The sequence below is a fragment of the Salmo salar genome, chromosome 24 (assembly GCF_965601325.2).
Source record: "Salmo salar chromosome 24, fSalSal1, whole genome shotgun sequence".
In the NCBI taxonomy this organism is placed as follows: Eukaryota; Metazoa; Chordata; class Actinopteri; order Salmoniformes; family Salmonidae; genus Salmo; species Salmo salar.
The window spans coordinates 37,329,116-37,355,003 of NC_138314.1; the positions used below are offsets into that span (position 1 = coordinate 37,329,116).

Genomic DNA, 25,888 nt, shown 5'->3' on the forward strand with positions numbered 1-25,888 from the left:
ATTTCACCGTAAATGCTGCATGGCTAATGCAGATGCGGATTGACCATGCAGAGCCTTTAAGTTCATGTTCTACTTTCATAGATAGGGTGAAGTGCCCCCTGTTGGTCAGGATAAATCATCTCAACGAGACTGCTTTTACACTATGGGGAATAGCGTAAGGACAGTTCACTGCTACCGCATCACGCTGTCAGTATTTACCCTCCCAGATGAAACAGTAACACAGACGAGCTTGAGAATACAAGTTTTTATAAGACTGGGTAAAGCACCAGCGAAAACAATGACATGGTTAGTTTCTTACAACATTTCTCCTACCCAATATATCTCCATGACTTGTTTTGATCACAGAATTAGATATATATATAAAATTAAATGTGTTCAAGCTGTACTCAGGGGTAAACATAACATAGTAAAAGTAAATTCACTCACTCAATTTAGTATGATGCTGCATTTCCTATGGTATTATTGATTTGTTGATGTCCATCATCCATTTCATGTTACGAATTACGATTTGTACAATATGTTATGAATTTGCAATACGTATGATATGTGACCAATTCCAATTGGTTACGGCTAACGTTAGCTAGATTGCTAGGTGGCTAATGTTAGCAAGGTCAGGAGTTAGGTTAAAGGGTTAAGGTTAGGTAACATGCTAAGTAGTTGCAAAGTTAGCTAAAATGCTAAAGTTGTCCGTGATGAGATTTGAACATGCAACCTTTGCACTAAGAAAGTTGCTGGCTATGGGGAATTCATTTAAAATCGAACTTGATTGTGCAAGTTAAAGTATTATCATGGTACATGTGTGTGTGTGTGACCTCAAGTCTACACTACACCACCCATCTCTCCATCCTTGGCTCCACCGACTTCACCAGGCCCTGGCCCATGACCCTGAAATCCTCCAGGATGGCCTCCACGTTGGGGACAGTGTGAGCCTCCTCCCCACTCACCTCCACACGACGAGCCACCATCTGGGAGGTCTGTTCCAGAGGGACACACACGAGGGGATACACAAAGAAATGAATAAGCAAATAGAGAGGGAAAGAAAGATATGTTCTACGACTTCCGGTCTTTACCTTGAACGGCAGTGGACTGAAGGCTTTGGGTTTCCATAGCACCGCGATCACAGTGCCGCCATAGGGGTCATAGAAGAACAGAGCCAGGTCTCCAAATGCATCCTGAGAAAGATAAGCAGACAGGTTTAAAATGGAAGGCCTTTAACCCACCCGAGTCAAGAACCAAAATGACAAGAACTACATTGTCTGAAACCTACACCCACAAGGTAATAGACCAGGCTGCACAAGGCCACTAGAAATAAATGGCAAACTGCATGTCAGGAAAAACCTAGACGTTGTCTTTTTGCTTCTATAGAAAACCAGCAAGCCAGAGCCCAGTGAGCACCACACCGGTACTTACCCTGAGCTCTGCCAGGTAGTGGGTGACAGGGTTGAAGTCGATGACAGGTAGTGCCCCTCCAGTGTTGGCCACTTTGCCAGCCAGGATGCCCCTGCTGAAGGTGGCATGAGGAGGGTCCACTGCCTGGCTCAGTAAGGGCACCTGCTTGGGGCTCAGGTGGATCAGGACATCATAGGGATCCAATGGAGGCCGCATGACCACCTGTGTGTGTGTGTGTGTGTGTGTGTGTGTGTGTGTGTGTGTGTGTGTGTGTGTGTGTGTGTGTGTGTACACAAACACAGAGAGAAGGAATGGTAATGATGGAATGGTATATTATAGTAGGTTTGACAATGCAATAATTTTGGGGAAATGAAGAAAAACATGACACAATTATGCATGCGAGTGGTAGTTTAAGAACGTGTGTGTGACTGACCCTGACGTCCTGTATCTGGCTGGAGTCCATCAGCTGAGGTTCCAGAATCTTCAGGCTCTCTGCAGCCACCATCACCACACGCTGCAACATCTGAGCACAGAGACAAACCCCTCAATAACCCACACCTGATACTGGCCAGCATAGTGAGAGCGATCCTACCAAACCCTTGTTGGTTGTCCGTAAAGAGATATGTTTGAAACTCCTCATTCAGAACTATCCTCACCTGTGGTTTAAACAGCTGTATGGTCAATACTGTGAATGAGTCAGCTGAGGACAGTTTGAGTTCTATCGAATCGCTAGGCTTACTCTGTCTAAACACCAGACATGGGCATCTTGGTGAGAACGTCGGGCTGTAAAAACATGTGCACTGAGCTCCATTATAATCTGTTCTATCAAAAAGTGCTCAGCCTCTCGATGAATCATTTGATTACGCGAGTGAAAAGTGCAGTGTCCTTGGACATATTCAAATCATTCTACCAGCTACCCCGCAGCCTTCGTACGTTCAGTTGGAACACTGCAGCCGTTCAAAATGAAGTGCACCTTTGCCATCAATGTGAAGGTGACGTGACAGATGCCGCAAACGCACACGTTTTCCTCAGGCACATGAAATGTTAGTTGGTCTGCACATCATGCATTAGGCCTATTGAATTCAAAGTTATTTGACCGACAAAAACATGGCAGGTCTAGAGAGCAGCTAGTTGGAGCATTGGAATCCAGTGGGTTAGGTGGAACAGGAAAGCAACATGAGAAGGATAGGAAGCTGCATCTCCTCCCCATGTTGCTGTGTGCTGCCGTATTTCACAGCGCACTCTGTCAAACAGCGGACATGAAAACAAGACCTTCAACTGATTGCCTTCCGGAAGTGGACAGCAATAAAAAATAAAAAAATAAAAACTGGTGAGCATTACATGAACTTCTTGATCATGTTGAATCATCATATCCATTGAATTCGTCTAGATAGAACACCATGAATGAAAAAGGAAGCGGTCAAGTAAAATGGTATTTTTGCCATTTTGAATTCATGTAATATAATGATTGTATTGGTGTCATAACATGACAAACTGAATGTGTATGGCATTACAGATGAGTGATTTACAAGAGGTGCTTGAAAGGTTCAAAAGCAAGAGGTCCGTATCAAGGAAAGAAACAGTCAGCTGCCTATGGTGAGAGATACGACGCTAGTCATTTCAACTTTATTTTGATTTCTTTACGAAGCAGTAATAGTAATATTGATAACGGTATGAGTGCATCTTTCAACAGTGTGACGTAGAAGAGCAGTATGCTTTGAGGAAGTGTCCAAGGTTCAGGAAACTGTGTGACTGCCGACTAACAAGAACGTGCAATTCATTTCTACTCCGCTGTTTATGATGGCACCTCTATCATTATATTCTGTTAGTGTCAAGTTTTTACTATGAGAATTAGAACCTATGAAATCTTAAACCAAGTTTATTCTTCCCATAGGGGTCAATACGGCTGCATTAGACATCACACACCAGCACTGATATTTAACCTCCTACACTGAACAGCCAATGCATCTCTGCTGCTAGACAGAACTTTAGTGATATCTGTTCTTCCTCACTTCATCTGACCTCTACCCCAAAGTGCTCAGTCCTCCCCAACTCAAGGCTGTCATGGTGATTGGTACCAGACTGTGTCTCTTCTCCTCCCAGAGGATCCCTGATGGATAACAATAACATATTCTGCCATATTGTAAATGTTATACATTACCCTCTCCGTCAGTGACGTAAGTATATTTCATATTCTCAGAATCCAACAATTGACTAGGCTGTTTAATATACAGACTGACAAGAACATGGCCTGTCCTAGACAGCGTGAGAGTCAATTGAAAAGTTTGAAATCTTTGTTGTGTTTTTTTTAACTCCGTCTCTGTGTATGCCTCTTCTGTTACTATGCTGTGTACAATGTGCTGCACAAATAAAATATTGGATGTGACATACTGGTGAATGTACTGCATGTGTGTGTTCTGACCTGCACAGTGGGAGCCTGCTTGGTCCAAATGGAGACTTTCTTGTCGTTGGGTGTGGCCATGAACATAACAGGCAGAGACTCTCTGGAGGCTATGAAGTCATTCTTGATCTCAGTGTAGTCAGCAGCTACAGAAGAGGAGAGGGAAAGAGGGGGGTAGGAGAGAGGGCAAGAGGGGTAGGAGAGAGGGAAAGAGAGGGGTAGGAGAGAGGGAAAGAGAGGGGTAGGAGAGAGCGTAGACAAGACAGAGGGAAGGAGAAAGACAGGGGTAGGATAAGGGAGAACAGGACAGAGTGGAAAGGACAGAGGGAAGGAGAGAAGATGTTATGGGGTCTTTATTTACTGCTGCATGAGTATGATAAGATGAACATTGTTGTGTAAGATACAATATAATCCACATTGTGTGTGTGTGCTCACCGGTGAGCTGGCTGTTGAGGTTGACAACCAGGGGGTTATTTCTCCAATCGAAGGAGGAGAGTAGGTGGAGAAAGCGAAGGAAACCTACCTGAGGAGACCTGAGAGAGGAGAGAGAAAGTGAGAGAGGAGAGACAGGAAGAGAGAAAGTGAGAGAGAAAGTGAGAGAGCGAGAGAGGAGAGACAGGAAGAGAGACAGAGGAGAGAGCGAGCACAAGAAACAGAGAGATGGATAAACCACTTCTCCCCCAATTTTTTTTATCAAAGGACAAACAGCAAAAACATATGACCAATTACAAAATGTTAGAATATGGTATTAAAAGTCCTATTCGCATGGGACTAGTATTATTAGAGAATGTTGGTTATGTATTTATTACCCCAGAATGTCCATTATTCCAAAGGACGATTCAGCCAAGATTAGCTTTTTTTCCCAAACTGTCCCTGTGTCTTTTTTTAAATAAAAAAGCCTGGATGTTTTTTTTCTAGGCGTGAAGATATTTCAACAAGTCCAGGCAGAAACAGGCTACACTGATACATCGAGCTTGGTTCCAAGTTTCTGAACCAAACCATCTTTTAGGTCTTGTGTTGATATAATATTTGAATTAAGGAAGAGTAATCATTAGGATACTTCAGCGATCCGCAGTAGAAGGCAAACTAAATGCCCGCCAACCTTCAGATGGGAGCTGAACAGTAAACTTGCACTTGATATGAATTTTTAGGCTATGAATGAGACCATGAAATTGTCATTTCCAAACGTTTAGCTCAGTATGCTGCTTGTGATATATCTTTTTTATGTTGCAACAAAAACAAATCTACAAATCTGTCATTATGGGGTATTGTGTGTAATACTCAAATACTCAATACTTAAATCTGTCATTATGGGGTATTGTGTGTAATACTCAAATACTTAAATACTCAATACTTAAATCTGTCATTATGGGGTATTGTGTGTAGAACAATTGTTTTTCATTTAATCCATTTCAGAATAAGAACGAAAGGTGGAAAAAGTCAAGGGGTCACTGGCCTACACACAATACCCTATAATGTCAAAGTGAAATTGTTTAGACATTTTTACAAATTAATAAAAAATGAAAAGCTGAAATGTTGCGTCAATAAGTATTCAACCCCTTTGTTATGGCAAGCCTAAATAAGTTCAGGAGTAAAAATGTTTAACAAGTCACAAGTTTCATGGACTGCGTGCAATAAGTGTTTAACATGGTTTTTAAAATGAGTACCTCATCTTTGTACATACAGATAAATGTAAAATCCCTCAGTCGAGCAATGAATTTCAAACAGATTCAACCACAAAGACCAGGGAGGTTTTCCAAATGCCTCGCAAAGAAGGGCACCTATTGGTAGATGGGTAAAATAAAAACACTGACATTGAATATCCTTTTGAGCATGGTGAAATTATTAATTACACTTTGGATGGTGTACCAACACACCCAGTCACTACAAAGACACTGGCGGAAAACCGTTCAGGGATTTCACCATGAGGCCAACGGTGACTAAAACATGTAAGAGTTTAATGGCTGTGATAGGAGAAAACCAAGGATGGATCAACAACACTTTAGTTACTCCACAATACTAACCTAAATAACAGAGTGAAAAGAAGGAAGCCTGTACAGAATACACATATTCTTAAACATGCACCCTGTTTGCAATAAGGCACTTAAGTAAAACTGCAAAAAATTTGGCAAAGAAATTAACGTCATGTCCTGAATACAAAGCGTTATGTTTGGGGCAAATCCAACAACACATCACTGAGTACCAATTCATATTTTCAAGCATGGTGGCGGCTGCATCATGTTATGGGTATGCTTATCATCGGCAAGGACTAGCGATTTTTTTTTAGGATAAACAGAAACGGAATAGAGCTAAGCACAGGCAAAATTCTAGAGAAAGACCTGGTTCAGTCTGCTTTCCAACAGACAAATTCACCTTCCGCAGGACAATAACCTAAAACAAAGAGCCAAATATACACAAGTTACTTACAAAGAAAACATTGAACGCTCCAGAGTGGCCTAGTTACAGTTTTGACTTTTCTTCTTGAAAATCTATGGCTAGACTTGAAAATGGCTGTCCAGCAATGATCAACTACCAACTTAACAGAGCTTGAAGAATTCTTTAAAAGAATAATATGCAAATATTGTACAATCCAGGTGTGCAAAGCTCTTATAGACTTACCCAGAAAGACTCACTGTTGTAATCTCTGCCAAAGGTGATTCTAACATGTACTGACTCAGAGCTGTGATTTAGGGGTGCGCGAAATTGTTAGACAAAATGAGTATCATAACATATGGGCAATTTTCTTGATGCGATTATGATCAGAGTTTTTTTGTAATTATCCATGATTGAAAAAAATATATATTTTCAGGTGCCAGCAAAAATCTCTCATGTAAGTCAGAGTTTCTAAACCATGCTTGTCATCTGGAGGACAAACCACAATTGCTGACATTTAATCCTAGTAAAAATGCCCTGTTTTAGGTCAGTTAGGATCACCACTTTATTTTAAGAATGTGAAATGTCAGAATAATAGTAGAGAGAATTGTTTATTTCAGCTTTTATTTCTTTCATCACATTCCCAGTAGGTCAGAAGTTTACATACAGTCAACTAGTATTTGGTAGCATTGCCTTTATTTAAGTTGTTTAACTTGGGTAAAATGTTTCAGGTAGCCTTCCACAAGCTTCCCACAATAAGTTGGGTGAATTTTGGCCCATTCCTCCTGACAAAGCTGGTGTAACTGAGTCAGGTTTTGTAGGCCTCCTTGCGCGCACATGCTTTTTCAAATATGCCCACACATTTTCTATAGGATTGAGGTCAGGGCTTTGTGACGGCCACTCCAATACCATGACTTTGTTGTCCTTTAGCAATTTTGCCACAACTTTGGAAGTATGCTTGGGGTCATTGTCCATTTGGAAGACCCATTTGAGACCAAGCTTTAACTTCCTGACTGATGTCTTGAGATGTTGCTTCAATATATCCACATCATTTTCCTGCCTCATGATGCCATCTATTTTGTGAAGTGCACCAGTCCCTCCTGCAGCAAAGCAACCCCACAACGTGATGCTGCCACCCCCATGCTTCACGGTTGTGATGGTGTTCTTTGGCATGCAATCCTCCCCCCTTTTCCTCCCAACATAAAGATGGTCATTATGGCCAAACAGTTTCATTTATGTTTCATCAGACCAGAGGACATTTCTCCAAAAAGTACAATCTTTGTCCCCATGTGCAGTTGCAAACTGTAATCTGGCTTTTTAATGGCGGTTTTTGAGCAGTGGCTTCTTCCTTGCTGAGTGGCCTTTCAGGTTTATGTTGATATAGGACTCGTTTTTCTGTGGATATAGATACTTTCGTACCCGTTTCCTCCAGCATCTTCACAAGGTCCTTTGCTGTTGTTCTAGGATTGATTTGCACTTTTCGCACCAAAGTACGTTCATCACTAGGAGACAGAACGCGTCTCCTTCCTGAGCGGTATGACGGCTGCGTGGTCCCAGGGTGTTTATACTTGCGTACTATTGTTTGTACAGATGAACGTGGTACCTTCAGGCATTCGGAAATTGCTCCCAAGGATGAACCAGACTTGTGGAGGTCTACAATTGTTTTTCTGAGGTTTGGCTGATTTCTTTTGATTTTCCCATGATGTCAAGCAGAGGCACCGAGTTTGAAGGTAGGCCTTGAAATACATCCACAGGTACACCTCCAATTGACTCAAATGATCTCAATTAGCCCATCAGAAGCCATGACATCTTTTCCTGGAATTTTCCAAGCTGTTAAAGGTGTATGTAAACTTCTGACCCACAGGAATTGTGATACAGTTAATTATAAGTGAAATAATCTGTCTGTAAACAATGGTTGGTAAAATGACTTGTGTCATGTACAAAGTAGATGTCCTAACCGACTTGTTAACAAACTATAGTTTTGGCAAGAAATTTGTGGAATGGTCGGGAAAAAAAAGAGTTTAACTCCAACCTAAGTGTATGTAAACTTCCAACATCAACTTTATCTACAGTACTAAATCCATGTGTATGTATAATGCGTATGTTATCGTGTGTGTGTATGTATCTATGCCTGTTTGTGTTGCCTCACAGTCCCCGCTGTTCCATAAGGTGTTTTTTTAAATCTAATTTTACTGCTTGCGTCAGTTACTTGATGTGGAATAGAGTTCCATGTAGTCATGGCTCTATGTAGTACTGTGTGCCTCCCATAGTCTGTTCTGGACTTGTCTTGTGGGGTATGCATGGGTGTCCGAGCTGTGTGCCAAAGTTCAGACAGACCGCTCAGTGCACTCAACATGTCAATACCGCTCATAAATACAAGTAGTGATGAAGTCACTCTTCCACTTTGAGCCAGGAGAGATTGACATGCATATTATTAATATTAGCCCTCTGTGTACATCCAAGGGCCAGCCGCGCTGCCCTGTTCTAAGCCAATTACAATTTTCCTAAGTCCTTTTTTGTGACACCTGACCACACGACTGAACATGACAGATGCGACAAAACTAGGGCCTTTGGGACCTGCCTTGTTGATAGTGCTGTTAAGAAGGTAGAGCAATGCTTTATTATGGACAGACTTCTCCCCATCTTAGCTACTGTTGTATCAATGTTTTGACCATGACAGTTTACAATCCAGGATTACTCCAAGAAGTTTAGTCTCCTCAACTTGCTCAATTACCACATTATTATTTGCAAGATTTAGTTGAGATTTAGGTTTTAGTGAGTGTCTTGTTCCAAATACAATGCTTTTAATTCTAGAAATATTTAGGACTAACTTATTCCTTGCCACCCACTCTGAAACTAACTGCAGCCCTTTGTTGAATGTTGCAGTCATTTCAGTCGCTGTAGAAGCTGATGTGTATAGTGTTGAGTCATCCGCATACATAGAAACTCTGGCTTTACTCAAAGTCAGTGGCATGTCGTTAGTAAAAAATTTAAAAATCTACCCTGGGGAACTCCTGTATTGTAACGTCATTAATGCATTTATTTTGAAGAAATATTTATTTAATGTACAAGTGAATAGGTTGGTTTACTTTTAAGTTTTGACCAATAAGGTAGCTTGTTAAGCTGTGGCCAATGGGAGAATTGACCTGGTTAACAGGAGGAGGCCTGAGGGAGAGACGTTGAAAAAAGGAAGGAGAGACATTATCGGTGTTGGTGAAGAAAACCGATAAAAGAAGATGATAAAAGTAGAACAAAACCCAAACCTACCGGGTTTTGAAGGGAAATACAGATTTTATTTTATAAGAGAGTTATTATTTTGTTAACAAAGACTTTGTAGAGAGCGAAGCTACCGTCTCATTGTGGAGGTATTTGACAGCCTAGAAGTTAGCCTAGCTTCGTGCAAATTAGGGAGCCAAATGAACAGCGCTCTCACCGACGCGATTTGGTAGGCTACACTGACTGACGAGACCAGAGTCACTGACTTTAGCGTCAGTGTCTTGGCAGGCTCAGGATAGGAAACTTGTCCCGATACCATGGACATAGGGGCGGCAGCGTAGCCTAGTGGTTAGAGCGTTGGACTGGTAACCGAAAGGTTGCAAGATCGAATCCCCGAGCTGACAAGGTACAAATCTGTCCTTCTGCCCCTGAACAAGGCAGTTAACCCACTGTTCCTAGGCGGTCATTGAAAATAAGAATTTGTTCTTAACCTGTTGGGGATAGGGGGCAGTATTTGCACGGCCGGATAAAAAAACGTACCCGATTTAATCTGGTTACTACTCCTGCCCAGTAACTAGAATATGCATATAATTGTTTGATTTGGATAGAAAACACCCTAAAGTTTCTAAAACTGTTTGAATGGTGTCTGTGAGTATAACAGAACTCATTTGGCAGGCCAAAACCTGAGAAGATTCCAAACAGCAAGTGCTCTCTCTGACTATTTCTTGGCCTTCTTGATCATCTCTATCCAAAACAGGGGATCTCTGGCATAACGTGACATTTTCTAACGCTCTCAGAAGGCTCTCAGAAGGCTCTCAGGCTCTCAGAAGGCGCCAGAACGTTGAATGGTGACTTTGCAGGCCATGGCTGAAAAACAGTAGCGCATTTGGTAAGTGGTCGATCTGAGAACAATGAGACTGGGGCGCGTGCACGAGCCGACACCATGTTTTTATTTTTTCGTCTTTGAACGAAAACAGGGTTTCCCGGTCGGAATATTATCGCTTTTTTAAGAGAAAAATGGCATAAAATTGATTTTAAACAGCGTTTGACATGCTTCGAAGTACGGTAATGGAATATTTTGAATTTTTTTGTCATGAAACACGCCGGGCGCGTCACCCTTCGGATAGTGTCTTGAACGCACGAACAAAACGCCGCTATTTGGATATAACTATGGATTATTTGGAACCAAACCAACATTTGTAATTGAAGTAGAAGTCCTGGGAGTGCATTCTGACGAAGAACAGCAAAGGTAATCCAATTTTTCTAATAGTAAATCTGAGTTTGGTGAGTACCACACTTGGTGGGTGTCAAAATAGCTAGCCTGTGATGGCCGGGCTATCTACTCAGAATATTGCAAAATGTGCTTTCACCAAAAAGCTATTTTAAAATCGGACACCGCGATTGCATAAAGGAGTTCTGTATCTATAATTCTTAAAATAATTATGTTTTTTGTGAACGTTTATCGTGAGTAATTTAGTAAATTCACCAGAAGTGTTCGGTGGGAATGCTAGTCACATGCTAGTCACATGCTAATGTAAAAAGCTGTTTTTTGATATAAATATGAACTTCATTGAACAAAACATGCATGTATTGTTTAACATAATGTCCTAGGAGTATCATCTGATGAAGATCATCAAAGGTTAGTGCTGCATTTAGCTGTGGTTTGGGTTTACGTGACATTATATGCTAGCTTGAAAAATGGGTGTCTGATTATTTCTGGCTGGGTACTCTGCTGACATAATCTAATGTTTATATGTAAAGCCTTTTTGAAATCGGACAGTGTGGTTAGATTAACGAGAGTCTTGTCTTTAAAATGGTGTAAAATAGTCATATGTTTGAGAAATTGAAGTAATAGCATTTCTAAGGTATTTGAATATCGCGCCACGGGATTCCACTGGCTGTTGAGTAGGTGGGACGCAAGCATCCCACTGGCCCAGAGAGGTTAACGGACTTGCCTAGTTAAATAAAGGTAAAATAAAAAAATACAGTAGAACCACGCTGCATTATTTATGAACGGCAAAGGGATATAGAAGATGCAACACCTTCAATAAACTAGTCAACACTTGCTGTTCAGTTGTCAATCAAAGCACAGTAAGTGGCCTATGCGCCAGAACTCCGCGTTGCTGGATATAGGAAAGATGTGAAAGCAAATGACTGTGGCAGACAACAATCATTTGGCTAAGTGGATTTTGACTCATCGTTACCACTTACATTACATGTGACGTGCAAATTCACGAGCATCGTGCTCTCCCTTCTCCTTGGAAACAAATTTGACAGCAACCAACCACAGAGCACACAAATTGTACCTAGGCAGGACAGACAGACCGCGTTTTCCCATCATCGCTCGCTTTTTGACTGTCAGGCGCCTATCCTATCAATAGATCACTAGAAGATGCATATCAAATTAAAACTTCTAAATGAAAAGTAACCAAGTTAATATGAAGTAGAAAAAGTAGCCGGCTGAAAATGAATCTGTAACCGGATGATTAGCTGACGACTGGAAAACACTAATGAAAAACACAGTATGATCTGGCAAAAAAATATACTGGAATCGGTTATAAAAACCATAGCCCTTTATGGTTGTGAGGTCTGGGGTCCGCTCACCAAGCAAGAATTCACAAATTCTGCTAAAATATCCTCCGCGTACAAAAACACCAAATAATGCATGCAGAGCAGAATTAGGACGATACCCGCTAATTACCAAAATTCAGAAAAAAGCCATTCAATTCTACAACCACCTGAAAGGAAGTGATTCCCAAACCTTAACCATAACAAAGCCATCACCTACAGAGAGATGAACCTGGAGAAGAGTCCCCTAAACAAGCTGGTCCTGGGGCTCTGTTCACAAACACAAACAGAGCCCCAGGACAGCAACATAATTAGACCCAACCAACTCATGAGAAAACAAAAGATAATTACTTGACACATTGAAAAGAATTAAACGATTTGGCCCTAAACCGAGAGTACACAGTGGCAGAATACCTGACCACTGTGACTGACCCAAAATTAAAGGAAAGCTTTGAATATGTAAAGACTCAGTGAGCATAGCCTTGCTATTGAGAGAGGCCGCCGTAGACAGACCTGACTCTCAAGAGAAGACAGGCTATGTGCCCACTGCCTACAAAATTGAGCTGCACTTCCTAACCTCCTGCCAAAATGTATGACCATATTAGACACACATACATCCCTCAGATTACACAGACAAACAAAGAATTTGTGGTACAGGAAGGTGACAATAGAACGAGTGAGAGGAAAATCAGCAGAGGGATTGATACTACAAGTAGGTAACTAGTTACCCTGGAGGAGTGAAGGGCGCCGGCTGCAGGAAGAGGGACGCCACCAGCAGGTCAGCAGTGTCCTCTGTGATGTCATCGCTGAAGAGCTGCGCTCCCAGCCAGCGCTTGGCCAGGCGACACACCGCCCCGAAGCATGGGTGGAGCTGCTGGAGCCTTGAACACACAACCACAGAGACATTTGGATATGTGTGTCTGTTTGAGAGAGAACGTGTAAAGCTATAGTGTTAGCTGACAGAGAGAGAGAGCTCCAGTGTAAAGCTGGTGCCTGACCCGTGCAGGGTGCTGGTGAGTAGGGGCCGCTGCATGGTGGCCATCTCCAGGGCCTGAGCCTCCGCGTTGTCCCTGACGATGAGCAGCCCCTCTGGACTAACACTCTCCCTCAGGACCTGAGGCTCCCGGTGGTACGCTACCTGGATCCTGAACACCAAGCCATCCTGCACACACACACAGTTAGTCAAGATGTCTGATAACAGTGCTTCCCTATACCAGTCAAATTAAAATCAAATCTATTTTATAAAGCCCAATTGTGACAACTGCAGATGTCATTAATTAACAATCACTACCATCCTACCCCCCCCCCCCCCATTGAAAAACGTTTTGCTATGGTGTGCTCTAATGAATACATCCCTAAACTGTCTAGTAGACACACCTGATGCACAACAGACCATGTGCAACATAGTGACTACACAGACCTATATCAACTCCTCTTCACAGCACCTGTAGACAGGTCCCTGTGGCTGTCTGCCACCATTCTGTTCAAAACCTGATGGTATTTTTACCTTGACATTTCCATCCAATTAATGTCATATCTAAGTGTAACCATAACAACAGGGGGCTTTGCGTTGGTTTGAAATAAACACGCACACACAAAGACTACAGAGACACACACACACACACACACATACACACAGAGAGAGAGCGAGAGCAGGGCCCATACCTTCCACACATCCAGGTGTGTGGGACTGGGCTGGCAGGTGTAGTGGTGGTGTTGGGTTAACAGTTCTCCCAGGCTGATGTGGAAGGCTGCTTTAATGTGGCGGATGGCCACTTTGTCATGAGGCCACTTCCCACTGCCCTCCATGTGGCAGATCACTACAACAGAAGGCAAACGAGAAGGGTTCATAGCAGAAAACACACAAAAAAATAGCATACCTTCTCTGCATCCACAACAAAACACTTCTATTAGGTCTGTACAGTAAGGACATGATTTAAGGACATGATTAACACAGACTCCCAGTAGACTACGAGCTGCCTGTGAAGAAATGCTCTTCAAACCTCAGAGTCCGACAAGAGCTATATACAATTAGATGCTAAACAATTCATTGTTGTCATTTAAGTATTTTGATGATGTTCAAGCCAGTTGGATGTGCTATTGTTACTGTCAGATTTTGATATGGCAGCTACTGGCCATTTCGAAAGGCTACTCATCTTGTTGTTGCTCAATATTCTATGCTGAACAAATCTTGTTGGAATTTACAGTGAGCTACAAAAGTATTGGGCCAGTGACAATTACACACTACCGTTCAAAAGTTTGGGGTCACTTAGAAATGTCCTTGTTTTTAAAAGAAAAGCACATTTAACATCAAATTGGTCAGAAATACAGTGTAGACATTGAGAAACAGACACCTCACAAGTCCTCAACTGGCAGCTTCATTAAATAGTACCCGCAAAACACCAGTCTCAACGTCAACAGTGAAGAGGCGACTCTTGGATGCTGGCCTTCTAGGCAGAGTTGCAAAGAAAAAGCCATCTCAGACTGGCCAATAAAAAAGAAAAGACTAAGATTGTGTTCTTTTGCCAGACACTGGACAGAGGAACTCTGCCTAGAAGGCCAGCATCCTGGAGTCGCCTCTTCACTGTTGACGTTGAGACTGGTGTTTTGCGGGTACTACTTAATGAAGCTGCCAGTTGAGAGGCATCTGTTTCTCAAACTAGACACTAATGTACTGGTCTTCTTGTGCAGTTGTGCACCGGGGCCTCCCACTCCTCTATCCATTCTGGTTAGAGCCAGTGTGCTCTGTTCTGTGAATAGAGTAGTACACAGTATTGTAAGAGATCTTCCATTTCTTGGCAATTTCTCTCATGGAATAGCCTTCATTTCTCAGAACAAGAATAGACTGACGAGTTTCAGAAGAAAGCTCCTTGTTTCTGGCCATTTTGAGCCTGTAATCGAACCCACCAATGCTGATGCTCCAGATCCTCAACTCGTCTAAAGGCCAGTTTTATTGCTTCTTTAATTAGCACAACAGTTTTCAGCTGTGCTAACAATTGCAAAAGGGTTTTCTAATGATCAATTAGCCTTTTAAAATGATAGGCCTCTGTACGTCTATGTGGATTATCCATAAAACATCTGCTGTTTCCAGCTACAATAGTAATTTACAACATTAACTACACTGTATTTCTGATCAATTTGATGTCATTTTAATGGACAAAAAAAAATGTGCTTTTCTTTCAAAAACAAGGACATTTCTAAGTGACCCCAAACTTTTGAACTGAAGTGTTTATTATTTTGTCTCTGTACTCCAGCACTTTGGATTGTAAATGATACAATGACTATGAGGTTAAAGTGCAGACCGAGGGTATTTTCATCCATACCATTTAGAAATTACAGCACTTTTTGTACATAGTCTCCCCCCCAATTTTAAGGGACCAAAAGTGTTGGGCCAAATTCACTTGTGTATTGTAGTAGTCAAAAGTTAACTATTTGGTCCCATATTAATAGCACAATGTCTACATCAAGCTTATGACTACAAATTTGTTTGGGTGCATTTTCTGTTTGTTTTGGTTGTGTTCCAGATAAATTTGTGCCCAATAGAAATGGTAAATAAATGGGTCATTTTGGAGTCACTTATTGTAAATGAAAATAGAATGTTTCTAAACACTTCTACAGTAATGTGGATGCTACCATGATTAGAGATAGTCCTCAATGAATTGTGAATAGTACACTGGAGTGCAGAGCCAAAGTAAAGCGCTGGAGTACGGAGCCAAAACAACAACGTGTCAGTGTCTCAAATATTTTGGACTCACTGTGTTCTTATTATAAACTGGATGGTTTGAGCCCTGAATGCCAATAGTACAGGTATGACAAAACAATTATTTTTACTGCTCTAATTACATTGGTAACCTGTTTATTCTAGCAATAAGGCACCTCAGGGGTTTGTGGTATATTGTCAATCTACCAAGGCGAAGGGCTGTATTTATCATCTTATTGCACTGGGAAGTTGTTTGTTTGTATTTTAAGAAACGCAATGCTATGCTCTTCGTTCATTTGTTGGCATGAGTTAACGCCTCGAGTCCCATGACATCATATAGTTTTAGTGCTTCCAAAATTAACGTTTTATAAGGAGGCTGAGATTGTTTTACTGACTGCTTACTGTGTTCATTATTGAAGAATGTTGAGCATTAACCTGCACCCCCCCATACACACACACGCACCCCCCCATACACACACACGCACCCCCCCCCCCCATACACACACACGCACCCCCCCCCCATACACACCCCCCCATATACACACACACGCACCCCCCCATATACACACACACGCACCCCCCCATATACACACACACGCACCCCCCCCATACACACGCGCACCCCCCCCATATACACACACACGCGCACCCCCCCATATACACACACACGCACCCCCCCCATACACATACACACACGCACCCCCCCATACACACACGCACCCCCCCCATACACACACGCACCCCCCCATACACACACGCACCCCCCCATACACACACGCACCCCCCCCCATACACACACGCACCCCCCCCCATACACACACGCACCCCCCCCCATACACACACGCACCCCCCCCCATACACACACGCACCCCCCCCATACACACACGCACCCCCCCATACACACACGCACCCCCCCCCCATACACACACACGCACCCCCCCCCCATACACACACGCACCCCCCATACACACACGCACCCCCCCCATACACACACGCACCCCCCCCATACACACACGCACCCCCCCCCATACACACACGCACCCCCCCCCATACACACACGCACCCCCCCCCATACACACACGCACCCCCCCCCATACACACACGCACCCCCCCCCATACACACACGCACCCCCCCCCATACACACACGCACCCTGGTGGGGCAGACAAGAAATGGTGTGCGGTACCTTTAACAGGGGTAATGTACACAGGGCAAGGCTTGACCTCATGGGGTACCAGTGACCGGGACAACTTCTCTCTGTCAAAGAATGAGTAGTCCAGCTTCAGGGGCACTGGGGGGAACACCTGTGTGGTGGAGGAAGCACAAATCAAACATTGAAATTATGAACCATCTCCAACTCGCTAATTAACGTCTGCTGCATGGAGCTGGAGTGGATTAGGAACCAAATGGAAACAAACAGGCCTTAATTTCACTAGGGTAGGGGGCAGTATTTTCACGGCCGGATGAAAAATGTACCCAAATTAAACGGCCTACTACTCGGGCCCAGGAACTGGAATATGCATATTATTAGTAGATTTGGATAGAAAACACTCTGAAGTTTCTAAAACTGTTTGAATGATGTCTGTGAGTATAACAGAACTCATATGGCAGGCAAAAAACGGAGAAAAATCTAAGCAGCAAGTGAGAATTCTGGTGCTTGTAGTCCTTTCAAGTCTTGCCAATCGAACACACAGTGACTAAGGATTCATTTTGCACTTCCTAAGGCTTCCACTAGATGTCAACCGTCTTTAGAACCTTGTTTGAGGCGTCTACGATGAACAGAGACCCGACTGGAAGGCTGGGAAGTTGGTAACCCAAGGAATGACATCACTTCATTGGTGCCCATTCATGAGAGTGTTAGCTCTGTTCAAAAAACTTTTTCAAGACACAGGAACCGTCCGGTTGAAATATTACTGAATCTTCACGTTCTATAGGCCCTAAAGATTGATGTTTTACAACGTTTGACATGTTTGAACAAACCTAAATACAATTTGTTTTTACTTTTCGTCGTGACATTTCCCTCGCGGCCCTACATTTGGAGTACCTTACTGAACGCGCAAACATGGAGTTATTTGGACATAAATTATGGATTTTATCGAACAAAACAACATTTGTTGAGTACCTGGGATTCCTGGAAGTGCCTTCTGATGAAGATCATCAAAGGTAAGTGAATATTTCTAATACTATTTATTAATTTAGATGACTCCAACATGGCGGCTATCTGTATCGCCTAGTGTTTTTCTCTGAGCTCAGTACTCAGATTATTGCAAAGTGTGATTTCCCAGTAAAGTTATTTTGAAATCTGGCAATGCGGTTGCATTCAGGAGATGTTAATCTATAATTCTTTGAATGACAGTTTAATATTTTATCAATGTTTTTGACGAGTATTTTTGTAGATTGTGGTGCTGATTCACCGGCAGTATTGGAGGCAAAATATTTTCTGAACGTCACGCGGCATTGTAAAATGCTGTTTTGATATATAAATATGAACTTCATCGAACAAAAAAAATGCATGTATTGTATAACATAATGTCCTAGGAGTGTCATCTGATGAAGATCGTCAAAGGTTAGTGCTTCATTTAGCTGTGTTTGTATTTGTGATGCATGCTAGTTGCTTAGAAAATGGCTGTGTGGTTATTGTGTCGATGTACTGTCCTAACATAATCTAATGTTTTGCTTTCGCTGTAAAGCCTTTTGGAAATCGGACAACGTGGTTCGATTCAGGAGAAGTGTATCTATAAAATGGTGTAAAATAGTCCTATGTTTGAGAACTTTGAATTATGACATTTTGTGGTTTTAAATCTGGCGCTCTGATTTTTCACTGGCTGTTGAATAGGGTGGGAGGTTAACGGGAAGTGACCTACCTGAAACTCACGTTGCCAAACCCTTTTGTTAGGGTTTGCACCAATGAATACACCCCTGTTGAGATGTGTCAATGGGGAGGGTCTAGGTAGAGTACAGTAGCTAGGGTTACCTGGGTGTAGCGGAGGGCTGGGTGGGCCCCCTGCACTGAGGTGATGGACAGGGGAAGCCCCTCCAGCCTCCACAGCTTCCTGCTTAGATCGTCATATGACTGAACCACCTTCAGACTCTCCTCCTCACCCGTACTGCACACCTGGCGAACACACACACACACACACACACACACAGCTTTAACAGGTTTCAAATGTCAAAGTTTGTATGGAGGGGGTCGTCAACCCACACAGTAAGATGCACTACTAGAGAAAACTCAGAACTACCTCGCGTCCCATTTTGATGACATCATCCAGCATCCCTCCAATGTATCTGACACAGGATTCTGGTATATCTGCATGACTGAGGAGAAGAGAAAGGAGCCCCTCTTAAACATGCTTCTAACAGAACTTCCCATACAACCAACACAACATCATACAAGGAAAAGATGGTGGAGAGTTGTCAAACAGGCTGTGTGTGGATGCAGGCATTTTGATGAACAGCTCAGCCTACTCCTTCCTTCCAGTCTAGGAAAGGGTTTATTTATTTCACCTTTATTTAACCAGGTAGGCCAGCGGAGAACAAGTTCTCATTTACAACTGCGACCTGGCCAAGATAAAGCAAAGCAGTGTGACAAAAACAACAGTTACACATGGGATAAACAAACGTACAGTCAATTACACAATAGAAAAATCTATATACAGTGTGTGCAAATGTAGTAAGATTAAGGAGGTAAGGCAATAAATAGGCCAGTGTGGCGAAATCAGTGTTTAATTGCTAAATTGTAATTAAACACTGGAGTGATAGATGTGCAAGTAGAGATAATGGGGTGCAAAGGAGCAAAACAATAAATATGGGGATGAGGTAGTTGGGTGGGCTATTTACAGATGGGCTGTGTACAGGTGCAATGATCGATAAGCTGCACTGACAACTGATGCTTAAAGTTAGTGAGGGAGATATAGATCTCCAGCTTCAGTGATTCTTGCAATTCATTCAAGTCATTGGCAGCAGATAACTGGAAGGAAAGGCGGCCAAAGGAGGTGTTGGCTTTGGGGATGACCAGTGAAATATACCTGCTGGAGCGCGTGCTACAGGTGGGTGCTGCTATGGTGACCAGTGAGCTGAGACAAGGCGTCGCTTTACCTAGCAAAGACTTATAGATGACCTGGAGCCAGTGGATTTGGCGACGAATATGAAGTAAAGACCAGCCAACGAGAGCATACAGGTCGCAGTGGTGGGTTGTATATGGGGCTTTGGTGACAAAACCGCCTTTCCTTCCAGTTCTCTGCTGCCAATGACTGGAACGAATTGCAAGTTGGAGACATCTCTCCCACACTAACTTTAAGCATCAGCTATCTGAGCAGCTAACCGATCGCTGCAGCTGTACACAGCACATCTGTAAAAAGCCCATCCAATCTACCTACCTCATCCCATATTGTTTTTATTTACTTTTTTGCACACCAGTATTTCTACTTGTACATCATCTGCACATCTATCACTCCAGTGTTAATTTGCTAAGTTGTAATTACTTCGCTACAATGGCCTATTTATTGCCTTACCTCACACCATTTGCACACACTGTATATAGACTTTTTCTATTGTGTTATTGACTGTACGTTTGTATATTCCATGTGTAATTCTGTGTTGTTTGTGTCGCACTGCTTTGCTTTATCTTGGCCAGGTCGCAGTTGTAAATGAGAACTTGTTCTCAACTGGCCTACCTGGTTAAATAAAGGTGAAATATATATATTTTTTTTTAATTAAACCCACTGATACAGGGTCAGATCTTTATCAATCCCCCAAACGGTTACCGTTAGGATTGGAGGTAGGATGATCTGATTCTAGATCTGTGCTTAGGAGTGGTGAGGTACGTACAGCTGCAGCAGGTGTGTGATGAGCTGGCGTGGGACCAGTCTCTTCTGACAGGTGGTCTCTCCTTCCCACAACACAGCCTCCGTGATGTCACCGTCCTGGAACCGACGCAGCTCAGAGCGAGACCCCCACAGCTGCCGGAACTCCTCAGCCTGCACAAACACACACAGCAGTGAGAATGACACATTTGAAAACATGGTATTGATTGTTAACACAGAAACACAAAGAGAGAAAGAGACACAGACCTTGGGACTATCGGCTGGGGGTCCTCTCTCCAGTACAGAGGCCGCCTGCTCTGGGTTGAGCAGCAGGCCAAAGGACAGGGGTGGCTGGGCGTTGTGCTTCGGAGCATCACTCTCCACCGGCCACTGCCATAACAAAAACATACACTGTTACACACACACACACACCAACCAGACTACCATTAGGAATGTTATCAAGTAAACAGTTCTCTCTAAACGTACTGGACCAGTCCGTCCCAGTCAACAGACCTGAATTACACACACAACCTGTCTCAACCACACACACATTTTACAAAGTGAAACACAGGAACACAAACCATCCAGTACTATTTAACATAAGGAAATCAAGGAAAGCAGGAGAATACTCACCTCAGGGTCAGGGGTCAGTGAGTGGGTGAGGAGGCGGACTCTTTGGCCCAGTCCTCGTTGCAGGAGGGAGAGGATAAAGGGGAGTGCGGTGAGGACGTAGTTTCCACTGTGGTCCATGAGTTCACTGAGGAGGTTGAGTTTCTTACAGCAGGACTGCAGCTTGACCAGCTCACACAGCCTGATGACAGAGACACACAGGAAAGGAGAAGAAACAGAATGGGGGGGGGGTCAAAGTTAATACAAGAGGAGACAACAATAAATGCGTGTGTGCTAGCGTGTGTCCAAACCAGGCCTTACTGGAAGACATGGTCACTGGTCCTGATCATGGGTTTGGGGGTCATGAGTAGGGCATGGAATCCATCCACGGTGGGGTCGTCCCAAAACTGCAGCGACAGAGAAGCCTCATGCTGCACCTGAGAGCCAAACAAGCTACAGTCAACCAATCAGAGGGCGTGTTACTGCCATCCAGCCAATCTCAAGGCACCTTGCCACAGGGCACTCACGTGTTTGTAGGTGCAGGCTGTCATGTCAGCACACATGTTGAGGTGTCCAGAGGGGTCAACAAAAACAACCTGGAAAGCAGTGTGGAACTCAGCGAGAGAGGGCTGAGGGAGGGAATGAAAGAAAACAAGGGGGAGAAGAAAAACATGTGATTATGATCCATAATGGAGAAAATAGAAAAGCACTCCTTCCACCACTAAAGAAAAATTCCCCCCAAAAAACTAGCTTCTTGTGTTTGTTTCATTAGTCCATTGTTGATATTGTCCCAAAACATTTTGCGTGTCAGAAATGGAGTTTAAGAGATACAATAAAAAATACAGAAATACACCCAGTATGATGCATTTTGCATCATATGATGATTTTACCAGGTGTATTTATGTATTTTGAAAGTTATACAACCTGAAAACTTGATTTCTGACATGAAAAACATTTTGGGACTATATCAACAAAGGACTAATGGAAAAAAAATGCCAAAAGAAAGTTTTTGGGTGGCATTTTCCTTTAAAGTCATTTGGACAAGTCCTGCCTCACCGCTGTTGAATCTGGGCCTTTGGCTAGGGTAATTCCATTCTCTGTCAGGTCGTTGAAAGCTGAGATTGAGAAGAAAGCGATCACAATGAGACGGGCTCTAAACAGAGTAGTGATGAGATCAACACTAAACACTTTGCAATAGCACCAGGTATGGTATTTATGGTACATGCAATGCTACTCCAACAGTAGGAGTAGACAGACAGGTAGGAGATGAGACCTCATGCATCTTACCTAGGAAATGCAGGCTGTTGCGGAGCAGCTGGTAGGCTGTCATGGTGTTGCTGACTCTGTGGCAGGAGAGGAGGTAGGCCAGCAGCATGGAGCCCAGGAATCCACTGAAACACCCAACGCCCTGGGGGAAGAGAGAGAGTAGTTTAAGCGCTGGGTTCATTCAGCCTGGTAAAACTCTTGATAGAGAGGGAGCGGGTGGTGGTGCAGGGGCCCATACCTGGTCTAGCTCCCTCTGTCTGAGCCACACTTTGAGCAGGGCCACTCCCTCTGCAAAGGCGGCACACTGGGAGCTCACAGCGGTCAGGAACTGCAGGTGGGCCCTGGGGAGCATGTCCCCAAGAACAGAGCTGTTGTAGTGGGGAGTGGGCGGCTCACTCGTCGCTGCCCAAAAATACAGACAGAAAAGGAATGGATGAGAACGTAGACTTAAGTCTGATTTAAAGGTGAAGAATCTCTCCAATGAACTGCTGTAATTCAGGTTAGTGTACCATCTCCCCCAACAAGGAACACTCATCCCGTTTAACAATCGGTTTCCGTTAGCATCCTAAATCAGAAGAGACCTGTATTTTAGGAAACAATATATCGAAGCTGCTTGGTTTGAGTTGAGGCCCTCACCTGGCTGAGAGCTCCCCAGGCCAGTATACCAGTCGGTGCGGATGTTGTTCCTCTGGGGGTGGAAGCGGCTGGGCTTGAAGAAGCCCGGTGGAGGGCAGGCGTGGAGTCGCAAGGTGAAGCTGGAGGAGTCTTTACCTGGAAAAAGGGCCATTTCATTTAATCATTATTGACACACACAAAACGTTGTGAATAGGTACTGAATAGGTGCTTGCCGACAACCATATGGGTTGCATGCTAAATCCAACCAAGCTAGGCTTTGAGTCAAGGAAAACTGTGAAAAAAGGTTTAAGCTCTACAAGACTTGGCCTTAGAATGAACCAACCGTTCAATCAATCAAATGTATTCATAAAGCCCTTTTTACATCAGCCGATGTCACAAAGTGCTATACAGAAACCCAGCCAGAACCCCAAACAGCAAGCAATGCAGAAGCACTGTTGCTGTCCCACCCTTCTGTGACAGATGCTCGGTACCTGGAGGGGAGAGCAACAGGATAGGACGGAGGCGGTTGCCATGGAGACATGAGTACCGCATGGCCCCGATGGCGGGAGAGGCGGCAAGATGTTGTGCCAGTCCTGCCAGGTAAATCGCCCTCTTCCGTGGGTACCTCTGGTTTAGGGCATCTTTAGGGTGCAGGACATCCTGAAGATAATACATGAATAGACGTATGTTGTTATTTCTGTTGTCCGACCAAATGTTGACTCTTATTGTTCAGAGTGAACAGTGTGGCGTTACGTACAGCAGGAATAGCGACTGCCAGATCAACTGAAATGCCTGGTTTGGTGCAGGTGCCCAGTGGGTAGCTGCCTATGATGGTAACAGATATGGGCGGTGCCATGTGAAACTTGCCCTTGGCTGCCTTTGGCACCAAGACAAAGGGGACCTTCACCCCTCCTGACAACCATGACAAGTCACTTAGCTGGGGAAAGAGCAAGAGAGAGATCAATGGCATTGAAAAACATTTTGGAGATCATTGAGTTTAGACCAAATACAACAAGTTCCCATTATTTCTAATCCCCTGGAACCACAGTATCACTGACATACCTCCATTTCAGAAGTCTGTGGTACAGTCTGGAGCTGCTCAGTGACACTCTGGACAAAAGAGTCAATCAGCTGCTTCCTGCGCTCACTCAGGGAAACCTCCTTCAGCAGCTCCTCCATCTGTTGGCATTGGCAGGGAGACAGAGGGAGATTAACAAATGTATATGCATGCATGGGACCATTGAGACTGTTGTCATGTTGCTAAGTGGCCGTGTGGTTCCCCCTTCATGAGAAATACTGGAATGTAGGCGTGTGTGTACACACACACACACACAATGTCAATGTTGTTGAAAACGATTGATTTGTGAATTAACCACCGTTCTCCACCCATACCTAACCCCCATCTCACCTGCATCTTGAGCAGGCTGCAGTGGAACAGGCTCTCGGCCTCCTTGAGCTGGTTTAGTTCATCTGCGGTGGGAGGTTTGTAGAGGTCGCCGCGCGATAGCTTCACGGGACGGAGGAACCCGTCCTGGACCACCTCGGGCTTACCCCTTTTTGCCCTGGTCGGGCCCTCATCTTCCTCATCGTGCGAAGACTCTGATTGCGCCATCTTTGAAACGTGAGAAACATGTGTAACGTTAACACACATATCAGAATATGTTGTAGTGCGAGATCTAGCTAGTAAGCTAACTAGCATCAAGTTGGCTGCATGGTGGATATAAAAGGCATGGGCTAGCTATTGTTGGCTAGATAAATTGGACTACCTACAGAAACTCGTCATAACTGTAATTCCGACAACCTTTCAAATACTATAGCTCGCTAACTACTAACGTTATATGTAATACTAAGCAAATAGATAGTCTCCGCTAGCTAATGTTACCGTTACGTTAGCTACACATGAAGTGTTACAGTACACATGTAATGTGCGATGCTAACGTTAGCTGGCAGCTAGTTAGTAGTACTAGTCATTGCCTCATGCTAAAATGAAAAAGTACACACTATGTAATGTAAGTTACCTGCTCCTCGGCTGTTGCTTTCATCTTTTATTTATTCACTGGTTGTTCAATGGGCACTCGTTTTAATTCCATGCATATGACAACTTTCAGTTGTCGGCACAATTCTCACGTGTGGACAGGATCAGTCAGACCCTAGCGCATTACGACACACAACTGTGTGTTACGATTGGCTCATTTCCGTGTAACTCCGCCCATCGAACTCAAGATGCGTTGCATGAGCATATACGGAAGGATGCGGAGGAAGAGAGGCCCGACTGGGTGGACAACCTTTCTCCCTCCAGTAGGTGGCGTTTTTCTTTCTCCGTTGTTTCGCCAACCAAGCAAGGAGTTTTTGTATGGAGGTCGATGAGGGTCAAATTTGGTCTACAAAAAATGTATGGCGTATTTGCTACGTGAGGTTTATTTAATCGAAAAGAAGTTTCGTAATGCTTAAGTTATGAGTGTACTGATATAAGTACAACAAATGACATCCCTGCAACTTTGAGAAAAAAATAACACTATATTGGAGTTGTCTCGAGATCAAATTGTATTTGTCACATGCGCTGAGTAGATCTTACAGTGAAATGCTTACTTACAAGCCCTTAACCAACAATGCAGTTTTAAGAAAAATACCTACAAGAATAAGAAATAAAAGTAACATGTAATTAAAGAGCAGCAGTAAAATAACAATAGCGAGGCTATATACAGGAGGTACCAGTACAGAGTCTTATGGCTTGGGGTAGAAGCTGTTTAGAAGTCTCTTGGACCTAGACTTGGCGCAACAGTACCGCTTGCCGTGTGGTAGCAGAGAGAACAGTCTATGACTAGGGTGGCTGGAGTCTTTGACAATTTTTAGGGCTGTCCTCAGACACCGCCTGGTATAGAGGTCCTGGATGGCAGGAAGCTTGGCCCCGGTGATGTACTGGGCCGTATGCATTACCATCTGTAGTGCC

General features: G+C 43.6%; 1 protein-coding gene across 2 annotated transcripts; it reads right to left on the bottom strand.

The window, feature by feature from the left end:
* Window positions 1–229: 229 nt before the first annotated feature.
* LOC106585800 (nucleolar protein 6 (RNA-associated)) lies at window positions 230–25,115 on the bottom strand. Of its 2 annotated transcripts, none has more exons than XM_014172438.3 (26): window positions 24,957–25,115; window positions 24,347–24,550; window positions 24,001–24,117; window positions 23,696–23,875; window positions 23,430–23,598; window positions 22,960–23,094; window positions 22,562–22,725; window positions 22,345–22,465; window positions 22,114–22,172; window positions 21,585–21,686; window positions 21,379–21,494; window positions 21,082–21,259; window positions 20,716–20,838; window positions 20,474–20,622; window positions 18,886–18,961; window positions 18,621–18,761; window positions 16,833–16,950; window positions 13,613–13,767; window positions 12,946–13,109; window positions 12,676–12,828; window positions 4,226–4,323; window positions 3,812–3,936; window positions 1,823–1,912; window positions 1,411–1,611; window positions 1,071–1,172; window positions 230–974 (listed from the first exon to the last, which is right to left on the bottom strand). In XM_014172438.3, the coding sequence occupies exons 1-26, from the start codon at window positions 24,978–24,980 to the stop codon at window positions 825–827; spliced, it is 3,414 nt and encodes a 1,137-aa protein (XP_014027913.2). In that variant the 5' UTR covers window positions 24,981–25,115; the 3' UTR covers window positions 230–824. The 2 variants fall into 2 exon arrangements, with proteins under 2 accessions (XP_014027913.2, XP_014027914.2); XM_014172439.3 differs by having other exon boundaries at window positions 24,940–25,111.
* Window positions 25,116–25,888: the final 773 nt, after the last annotated feature.